Source organism: Neurospora hispaniola (assembly GCF_033458365.1).
Source record: "Neurospora hispaniola strain FGSC 10403 chromosome Unknown B0T23scaffold_7, whole genome shotgun sequence".
Classification (NCBI taxonomy): Eukaryota; Fungi; Ascomycota; class Sordariomycetes; order Sordariales; family Sordariaceae; genus Neurospora; species Neurospora hispaniola.
This window is the reverse complement of record NW_026944412.1, coordinates 23141-33810: the sequence shown is the minus strand read 5'-3', so window position 1 is coordinate 33810 and position 10670 is coordinate 23141. Positions and strand designations below refer to the sequence as shown.

The 10670-nt window shown below is 41.4% G+C and overlaps 3 protein-coding genes across 3 annotated transcripts; all 3 read right to left on the bottom strand.

The window, feature by feature from the left end:
• Positions 1 to 5081: 5081 nt before the first annotated feature.
• Positions 5082 to 7569, bottom strand: B0T23DRAFT_385830 (general substrate transporter). Its single transcript, XM_062837564.1, has 4 exons — positions 7065 to 7569; positions 6672 to 6997; positions 5775 to 6558; positions 5082 to 5712 (listed from the first exon to the last, which is right to left on the bottom strand). Exons 1-4 carry the CDS (start codon positions 7160 to 7162, stop codon positions 5337 to 5339), a joined length of 1584 nt encoding a protein of 527 aa, XP_062689532.1. The 5' UTR covers positions 7163 to 7569; the 3' UTR covers positions 5082 to 5336.
• An 812-nt stretch (positions 7570 to 8381) lies between these two features.
• On the bottom strand, positions 8382 to 9043 carry B0T23DRAFT_406733 (uncharacterized protein; the record flags this gene model as incomplete). Its single annotated transcript, XM_062839132.1, has 2 exons — positions 8382 to 8646; positions 8781 to 9043. 2 exons carry the CDS (start codon positions 9041 to 9043, stop codon positions 8382 to 8384), a joined length of 528 nt encoding a protein of 175 aa, XP_062689531.1.
• Positions 9044 to 9130: 87 nt separating this feature from the next.
• On the bottom strand, positions 9131 to 9864 carry B0T23DRAFT_205267 (uncharacterized protein). The gene is made up of 3 exons (XM_062833458.1): positions 9795 to 9864; positions 9638 to 9726; positions 9131 to 9352 (listed from the first exon to the last, which is right to left on the bottom strand). The coding sequence occupies exons 2-3, from the start codon at positions 9719 to 9721 to the stop codon at positions 9218 to 9220; spliced, it is 219 nt and encodes a 72-aa protein (XP_062689530.1). The 5' UTR covers positions 9722 to 9726; positions 9795 to 9864; the 3' UTR covers positions 9131 to 9217.
• Positions 9865 to 10670: the final 806 nt, after the last annotated feature.

Sequence of the window (10670 nt, the reverse complement as noted above, 5' to 3'; positions counted from 1 at the left end):
TAATATTTCGTCAATTTCTCTCTTAATTATTATTATAACTTCGAGGTTTTTTATTTTAATTATAAAGTTAAAATTGGCCGCATTAAGTACTACGATATTATTAGGATTAATAGGGGTTTTATTAATATTTATAAGTCTTACGAATAATAGTACTAATAGTCGCCTTTCGGGGTCTAATACTCGAACTCGCTTATTACCAATAGTTTTATATAGGGTAGGTCTTTTTATAGGGAGTTATAGCGTATTGGGAATTATAATTACTTGACTATCTACGGTTAAATTAGTAAATTAGAGTTGGTTAGGGTTTATTTTATAAGTTTTAGCGATCCTATGTAGTAGTTCAATTTTTTTACGCTTTAGGGCTTTATAAATTAACAATTGATATTCGATTTTAAATATTTACTCCTCTTCGGTTACTTTAACGATTTACTCCTCTTCGGCCGCTCTAATAATTTATTCCTCCTTAACTGCCTTAACAGCTTACTCTTCCTCGGCTACTTTAATAGCTTACTCCTCCTCGGCCGCTTTAATAGTTTACTTTTCTTTAATAATACTCCCGATAGTTGTATCCTTTAGAGCTTTGGGGGTTTGTATTAGGAAATTTGGGGTGGTTGCCGGTATGCAAGTGCCTTTATACTTACGATTGAATTTAAATTCTCCCTTCTCTTAATTTATTAAAACGCCTATAACTTCAGAGAGCGATGTCCGGGGCCCAAAAGTGTTATAGCAGTCGAAGATTCCACACCAGAGGTCGTAGTGCCATAGGCCCCACATCGTCGCGAGGAAGGCGCGGCGGTTCTATCTATAGTAGTCCAAATACTATTAATTGCGGAACCCCAAATCCGAAAGAGGAAATTCGAGATATTTGCCAAACTCGAGGCCCGTGCTTTTAGCTGCAAAAAGCCACTTTTTCCTTTGCAATTGAAATTGCTCCTCGACCATCGCGTGCATCAAAGTGTACAGAGTATCAAAATGACGAGAAAAATAAGGCGGTCATTTTGGTACCGGTCGCATTGTAGTGCACGCTCTGGTCATTGAAAAAAAAGCAAAAGAAAATAAAAGGGAAGATTTTGGTTGCAACAACACCTCTAACCCTAATATTCTGAGGGGGGTTAGGGTTAGGGTTGAAAATTGAAGAACCTAAAGAAAACGAAAATCGAAAAAAAAATTTTTGAATTTTGTATTTGAGTTTTTTTCTTTTTTTTTCTTTTTTTTTTTAAAATATTTAAAGGGGAGGGAGGAGGAAGGAGGAGGTGGGCTTTTTACCCTATATAATAAAGGGAAAAGGCAATCTTTTCTAATAATCTAAGTTAGTTATTTAAAAAGTTTAGTAGCTTAATAGTTATTATATTGTACTACTTTTGTAGAGGTTGTCTGTTCAATCCAGCTTAGAGTTAAGTTTTTATTTGATAAAAGAAGTAAAAAATTACCTATTTAAAAATAGAAAGTTAAGGTAAATATTAAATAAAAATAATAACGGTAATTAAAATATTAAATATAAAGAATAAAGAATATTAGAGTAAATATTCTTGATATATTATTATAATAAAAAAGAAGTTTCAAAAACCTTTTTTTTTTGGATTAGTAAGAGGAAATAAATTCTTAAATACTAAGAAGAGAATATTTAATTTAAATTCTTAAACATTTTTTGTTCTTTAAAGTAGGGTATATCTATAGGCGTTTCACTGTCTTCGTTGGCTACATCTAGCTCCGGCCAAGGAACGACTATTTTTAATAGGTTATAGCGTTGTAGCTATAGTAGACTTAGGATAATAGGATTTTTTAGGGATAGGGTAAAAATAAGTAGTTCGATCTCTTCTTTATAGAGTCCAATTCATATAATAATTCTTATAAAATTGGTTACATAGGTATTAACATTACTATTAGTTAATTGAAGTAGCCTTAGGCGGTTGAACTTTATTATAAGTATTTAATATCTTTTAATAAATTTAATATTAATAAAGCTTTTGCCCGTATAATTATTATTAATTAAGGCTAGGTATTATACTTTGTGTTTACTATGGAGAAGGTAATTTAAAAGGAAGATAGATTTTTTTAGTTTAATTATTATTAAATTAATAAATAATAATTCCAATATTTTTTTTTGGTCTTGGTATAATTCCCTATTTGATTAAGTTGGGTGTCTTTCTACTTCTAAGTCCTTACTTTCCTTCTCTTCTTTTTGTAGTAATAGTTTCCATTTATAATTTAGTACGGAGGTTCGATATTTTCCGATTTGTTGGCCTCCTTCGCGGTTTCGGTATTAGTATTGGTAGCGTTGGCAGCGTTGAGGTTATTAGTGTTATTGCTATAATTATTCTAACTAGCTTTCTTTCTCTTAATACTATTTAGAATAGGGTTGATTCTTATACTTTTAATACCTCCTTTACCATTTCCAATATCGATAAGGTTCTAGTACTTCTTTTAATTATAGCCAATTTTACCATACTATTAATATTTACCTAGCTCTTAATATTTTTTCTATAGAATTTAGGGTATTAAGTATTTATTAATAATTTCGAACTTATTTAAATTTATAAGATTACCCCCTTAGGAAACGGTTTTGTTTTTAAAATTAATTCCCTTATTGCCGCTATCATTATTGTTCGAACTATTGTTGGAGGACGGGTTAGTTATTCTTTTTTAAAAAGCTTCTTCTTTTTAACGTTTGGTTAATTTATTGAATAATATAAATTATCCTTAGAAGTCCTTATTATTTAGAACGTCGAATTGATAGGTTATTAAAATTTTAAACTAATTTGTAACTTTTTAGTAAAATAAGAAAATATATATAGTATTACCTATACTATAGCGGTTAGTACTTAGAACGAATTTATTAGTGAAATTTTAGAACAACAATTTTATTTAAAATTTTTATAAAATACGGTCGACTTCTACCTTTATATTTATAGTATTATACTAGTTATTAAAGTATTTAATTAATTCTTCGGCCGTTTTCTACTTTTATAGTTCGGGGTATTCGTTAGCGAGAAGTATTTATATATCCGGTTTAATAATAGATATAGGGGTTTTATTTAGGTATATAAAGATGTGTATGAGTTTGTTGCGTTCGGTAAGGAAATACTATTTATTATAAGCTTAATATAGGCGAATTTTAGTATATTAAGTAGTATAAATAGTATTGCAATCCTTAAGGTTGGAATTAGAGGCGTCGAATACTTCTAGGTCGGTAGATATACGACGGCGTATTTTATTAGTAGGTTCGATATAGCTAGTACTAAAAGAGAATTTATTACCGCTAATACTTCTACTACTTATACTATTGCCGTTAATACCTCCGCTATTAAATTTTCTACCGCCGCTATTACTTAAATTACCCTAATTATTAGTATTTAAATTTTTAATTATAGTATTAAGGCTATTATTAACCATCTTGAGTATAACGATTTTATTTGATAATAAATATATTTAGGCCTTAAGGATAGTATTATTATTAAGAAGCTTTATTATTTCGATATTATAATCAATATAGAATACCTCCTTAGTTTTAAATTTATTAAATTAATTTTAGGCTTCGGTTCTTTAATAAATAACGCTATTTTGGAAGTCCTTTTACGTTTAGATATAAATTTATTTATTAACCTCCTTATAAAGTATCTCTTAATAATAGTTAGTACGAATTATATTAAAAGTTTTTGTAATAGCGTTAATAATAGCGTTAAAAATTAGAAATAGTGTAATATTGGAAGTATATTAATAGAAAACAATAGGGTATATATTAATTAGTTTACTAGTTCGGAATTTATTATAAAGGTAAGCCTAAGTAATACTATAATTGTTATTATTATTATAGAGATATAGAACTAGTATTGCTATTTTATTGTTAGTGATCCTTCTTTTAGGGTTAGTATAAAATAGGATTCTTATTCTTAGGAATACGAAGTCTAGACTATAGAAATTAAAGCCCGGTAGATAATTAGGAGGGGGAATTTACAAATTTTATTCGGTAGGAATAGGTTAATTATTAATTATATTGTAATTAAATACCGTTATTTAATTAATAATAGGTATTTTATTTAGAAGGTTGGGATAATTATTGAGGATTGGAGATTCGGTTTCGTTGTTAGTGTAGTTATTAATAACCGATTCGGTATTATTATCGTTCTCAGGGTAATTAAAGTAGCTTTAGCCGTTAATTATAATAATTGAATTTGTACGGTGGCTACGATAATTATTAAAGTCGTTTATAATATTATTCTTTTATCCTATAAGGGCTGGACTTTTAGTTTAATTAATTACTAGTCCGTTGGCTGCGATAATAGTTATTTATTGTACGCGTGTAGCGCAATTTTAAAGATATAATAAATTATTACGGGGTAAAGGTACTGTTATGGGTAAGCTACGATATTTGTTGTTGTACGAAGGAAGTAAGAAGAGAGTGTGCGTTAGCTTGGGTTTATGGGTAGGGTTGTGTGGCCCGGTAGAGTGGGTCACACAGAGCCTCAATACCCGGGCCGGCACTAGTGCCATAGCAAGGCACAGAACAGAGCACGTGATCTGCTGTGCCATGGCCTGGCACAGGGTATGTGATCTAGCCCTGTGACAATATACTTCTCTTGCGCGTATAGAATTCTCTTCCTATTCTTTGCACAATAATTAAAGTCTTAACTTAGTGCTTACTCGCGCCCTGTAACAGATATTGTAATGTGGAGCGCCCAGATTACTATTCACTAGCATGCCCAAATGGCTTGGTTATATGTGGGGCCTATTAGGGCGCCACTACTATATATTTTAGCCCTCCACAATTCTTTCCCTTTCTAGTTCTTAGCTGAGTACAATTATTACGCTTCTTGTGCCCACGAGTCCAAGACATTTGGGTTGGGAGGGTGCCAGTAGGAAAGCATAGGGTGCGGGGAGGGTTCCTCTAAATTATATTGTCTATCTGAAATAAAATCCTGCTCGCGTGGTAAGTCTCGTTATTAATTACATTCAACCGCTATAAACAAAACCGCCACTCCCTCCTCGCTTCGATAAAAGCTCATAACACTACAATCTTCAGTATAGATTTCTACCTTAACATTTCTAGGCCCGACGACGTAACTCTGTAAAGGAACGAGCGATTCAACTGAAGATAACATCTCATTATATGTACTTAAAAGCAGCCGCCACGCATATATTCTGTAGTCTTCTTCTCTATAAATTGTACCCGTCCTAGTCTATCCTACACGTTCGGTACCGTCTTGGCCCGGGACATGCCCAAGGTTCCCGCTACTAGTCTTATAGCTATTTCTTCATGACGAGATACATTGTACAGTATCACTATATCCTTTTCTGCCCGCAGCTCTCTGAAACCTCATACACAGATCCAAATTATCTCAAGCTGCCTCTTCAGTGATATCAACAACTGGATCCCTTACTTTCTTTTCCTCCCGGATCTCCCGGAAAGTGATAGTCGGCACCCAACCAATACTCTTCCTGGCATCCGACACCTCTTCATATAGCTCGTCAACTTGCTCCAGTGTGAGACCTTTTGTCTCATAGATCATGAAGTAAACGAATGCGATGCAGATGAAGCAGCATCCGCCCCAAACGAAGAAAATCTTGGACTGTAGGTTCGCATTGCCAGGGCCGTAGTTGACAAGGTAAGGTGTGCTGTAAGCAATGGCCCAGTTGAGCAGCCAATTCGACGCTGTAGTTATGGAGAGCGACTTGGCGCGGACTTTAAGGGGGAAGATCTCGCCTGTGACGACCCTGGAACCTAACAGTTAGCTGCTGGTAGAACTTGGCGTGATGAGGAGAGTGGGATCACTTACCAGGCAACTGGACCCCAAGATGCAGCGAAGAAAAAGATGTAGAAGCAGATAAATGCAATAGCTGCTTTCTGTGCGGCGAGATTATGCACAATGATCATTCCGCTCGCATCTTGACTTGTCGTTGTTGTACCAAGAATAGCAACGATGAACTGGCAGACACACATCCCAACAGCTCCCCAGAGCAAAACAGGCCTCCGGCCCCATTTGTCGATGGCGTAGAGTCCGGGAAGGGTCGACACGACATTGACAAGATTGGTGATCAAGGATATCAGAAACGAGTCTGAGAATCCGGAGTTCTTGAAGAATTGTGTGCCGTAGTAGAAGATAAAGTTGATGCCAGTCAACTGCTGCAGGCTCTGGAGAAAACAGCCAGTAAGAAGCCGCTTGAGTAGATTTCCCTTGAGGCAGTCTAAGTAGGTCGCCTTCCCGAGGCTCTTCTCAAATTCATGATTGGCTTGGATCTCGGAAAGCTCTTCGATGATCGCTGGATGGTTCTGCTCCAGACGGCGGAGGATAGCTAGAGACTTAGTGGCGGCTGGGAGATTGTCTCTCTTGATATGAAAGCGTGGAGTTTCGGGAAGAATGATCATGCCAACGATCAGGATAATCGCCCATGCAAATTGAACAGCTATGGGGATGCGATAGCAGCCGGTGTTCTGCATGTTATGCGTGGCATTGTTGACAATGGAGGCAAGAAGAAGACCGATGGTGATGGCTAGCTGATAGGACCCGACGATGACACCACGAATCCATTTTGGGGCAGTCTCGGATTGATAGAGGGGGACTTTAAATATGTGTTAGTCAATGCCACATGCACGAACCACTCTTTCAAAATCGCAGTTGCGGGCAGGATAGCCTCTAGCAATACCGTTGAACAGGGTTATCGAGTTGACTTACTGGTTGCCGATATGAGACCAACCCCCAATCCAGCAAAGAATCGGCCAGCCAGAAAAAGAGGAATGCTGACGGCCGCGGTCTGTAGGATAACACCGAAAATAAACACAAACGACGACAGAATAAGGCCCAAGCGCCGTCCAGCCCAGTCGGCAAGGGGAGCGGCACCAAGAGCGCCAAAGAAGGTTCCAGCGGACAGGATGGAGACGATAGTGGCAGATTGCGACGCGGTAACGTCCAAGTGGTGCTCTGGGTTTCTGTAACCTGTCGAAAACAAATCTTGCCAATAGGGCATAGCAAGGATACCGCCAATAGTGCCAGTGTCATACCTACATGGATGTTAGTTACGGCAACACGAGCAATCGTTGTTTGAGGGTCTTGAGTGTGGGAACACACCCAAAGAGTACACCACCAAAGGCGACAAACAAGCCAATGACAATGGCGGGCCATGACTTGCCCGGCACACCTTCAGGCTTCTTGAGTGACAAGCCCATCTTGTCCGGAGGTATATCGGTCCTGAGTGGTGAAAGACAGGAGATTGAGGAAGGAAAGACTCAAAGGGGCAGCGACTTGAACATGAGAGAGCTCATTCCGCGTAGTACTGGAGGCTTTGCCCTCGCCTTATATAAAGATGAAGCTCGAGGTGACATTGGGATACTTGGATAGCCAGGCCATGATGGTCCGATCTGTCTTCACGGGTAACGCCATGAAGATACTTGGAAATCAGTAGAATGAAGCATCAACATACCCGATAAGGGAAGCGACAAGGTCTCATTGATGCAACGCACATGCAAGCCACTATGGGGAGGAATGGCCGAGATTCTGCTGCAGTCAGCTGTCAGGGGTATCATTGGCTGATGACATATCTGCAACTGGCTGATTTACAGGGGTCAGTTCCCCCATCTGGGGTTGTTTTCTGGGGGAGCGGGGAGATTCCTGGGGTCGGGCAGGGCTAGGTTGTGTGCGGGGAGAAGTTGGAGAAGGCTTTGGGGACCACCCCTACTCTTCTGTTCCTACCTGGTTGGTGGTATCCACCCTCGAGCCACCCTCTGGAGGACCTCGCTTACAGACAACCCAAACTAACCTAGAACCGACCATTCCCATCGTCAGCTGAGAACGTAAGCCGGCCCCAAAAGGAGGCCCTATGCCCTGATGCGGTGCACTACTTACGAGTAACGCCGAGTCTGTGGCCGAGATGCGTGCACCAAAGTGGACACACTTCCTTCCATGACTGTACAATACCTTCGGGCTTCGTTAGCGCTTGTTGCGTTCTAGACCAATGGACCACCATCTCAACACCCTCCGTAGCCTCCGACATGGCAGCAGTTACCGAACCACTGGTATCGGGTACCCGTGCTAGATCCAATAGCCCCCGGACTTGCTGTCTCCTCCACAAAAACCCTTCTTGTCCTCCTCCCAGGGTGTGACGAATGAGGAATATTGGCCGAGATGCAGGTAGGTTTTGGTCCGTATGCTGGTACGTGAACAACTAGCCTCCTCACTGACTCCACAATGTACAGAGGCAAACAAACCGAAGCTATACCAACATGCCAGGTCCAGGTCACGAGGTGCTGGAAGTAGACGTCTCGAGGTAGGTAGCTATACGAGAGAAGCGGGATGCTCGCGGTCTTCGGACGAACGGAGAGGTAGGCAGCGGCAACCACAAAGCAATCCGGCTGCCCATATTATCGAGGCGAAGACACGTCCACGACCTCACCGTACACCTTCCCAGCCCCACTCACGCTGTCTGTACGATCTGCTGGCTATTGGCGATAATGAACCTCCGCAGAGTCTGGGAGATTCACGTCCCTCCAAGCCCACCGTGATTGTGGCCGTGACCGTCGTCGTGGGCGTGGTGTTGATAGCGTAGAAGCCGCCTACTTTGGTATGGAAAACTGGGATAGAAGAATTAGGACGAAGACCCCAGGTGTTGCCTAGGGCTTCTATGGTCCTTGAGCTTGCACTCTTCGTCTTCTTTCTCATCCCCGTCTCTGCGGACTACAAGTTTGTGTAATGACGAACTGTCAGGGCGCACAACACCGGCCGATTCCACATCGTTTCACCGAGTAGCTTTATCAGAGCCCGAGTTATCGTCATTAGCAGATACCTTACCGTGTGTCCTGTAGCAGATATTGAGAACTCGGCCACATGGACAATGATTTCTTTAGCAACCACTTCAGCCCCAAACGGCGGCTCGTAGTCCTCATTTTTATCTTTCGGAGTCGCTTCGTCACCTGCTTGAGCTCCAGTCTAGCCTTTAGCGGGACTCTTGACTTGACGGTCTTGAGAGTGGCTGTTGGAGAAGACAAGGTGACTGGCAGGAACTTAAACTTCCCACGGTAGAAGCTGAAGTTCGAAAAGTTGCGGCTGGACATGGCGACGAGAGTTCAGTACCCCCGCCCTTGTCAAACCTCATATGAAAGGCGCTGCTAATGTCAACCTCGGCGTCAAGTTCGATGATCATATCAGTGACAACCGCAAGGCCCGCTGTGATATCATCTCCCTTGCAGAAACCATGACTCGGATCCTTGGAAGAAACGACGTTCAATTCATGTCGACGCTGTGTTCATCTTTATGTTGAGCTTCAGATACAGCTCTAAGTCGTCCTCGAACGCAATCCCGATTTTGACCTCTGGTAGAGGAATCAGATTCGACATCAAAGTCCAGGTCCAGGGCTGGCCAATCTGTATCCGTGCAGTCAGTATCTCTCTCGTATATCAGCTCTTTGACTTGGTTGATGATCCGCTACTTTCATCACCTCTTCGATTTCTCTCCCGATTTCGGTCGAGGGTGTGGTTCCGGAAGACGTCGGTGACGTTGTGGTTGAGAGTGAATCAGCATGTTGCAGCCCCCTGGTGTAGCACTCCTCACGGGTTTCCTCGATATCGAGGCTGGCACTCAGGCTCTGGTCCATGGAATCGAGGAAAGAGCAGATGCTTAGCAATATGACAACTGGCGTTTCATAGTACCTTAGTGTGGCTCCCTCCAACGCCAGTCAAATTCCATTCTCCCGGTCGCTCGGTACTTGGCTCTTCCCTCCTACTTGACAGCATTCAAGCTTCTTACAAGACGCTTTAATGTGTCTTGGACGTCAAACCCGGCACATTTCGAATTTGGTAAGCTTACTGGACTGGCGGAAACGGTAAAAGTACTCAAGCCCACAAATGCCCAGACAAGGACCGTTGCGGCGCTTCCGAGTACCATGGTCATGAAAAAAACAAGTATGCTGCTCGTTGAGTGGTGATAGGAGATAGGAACAATGGATGCGTACAAGGGAAAAGCAGGTTGGATAGGTTTGCACTATGGTAGGCGGGGAATGGGCTTCATATGAAGGTACATATGCCTGGACCATGGGAATTTATCGTACTACAGTAGCGCTAGCAGGCTCTTGGTCTCCTCCTTGGAAAGACGCCAAGGCAAAGTGTCCATTTTGTCGTTGGTGCCCAAACGATAGTAATCCAGGAACCCGGATGTGGTGTAGGGGACAAGCTCCTTAGCTCTGTCAGACGCTACGGCAAGGTACATTAGTTTCATGCAATTAGTACCTCTACATACCGAGATTCGAGAAGGAACAGCACCTAGCATTTTGTGGCTTGGAAAGAGCTATATGCAGCTCGCCTTGGCAATGGCGATCCGTCAAATCTCCTATCTCGAATAATGCGTGCGGAGATAACCAGCTTTGGCAGTCCTATCTCATGGTACGGCAAGCTGTATCATGCCCCTGCAGGTCTGTTTGTCTGTCGTTGAAGCAGGAAGGCGGAAGTTGCGCCGATGCGATGTGTATCCATTGCTTCGGTGTCAAGAGGTGGAGGGGTATGCTCTCTTTTTCAGCTAAACGCCGGCATGGTGTAATTGAAGTACATACGGTATTATTGACCTTGACCAAGAAATCTTGTCGCGTTTGCAGTGGTACGTCACCTGGAGAATGGTCACGACATACATTCGAATGAACCAAGGTCACAGTGCAAGGACGACGGGCGACATAACGCTGGAGACCAGGTC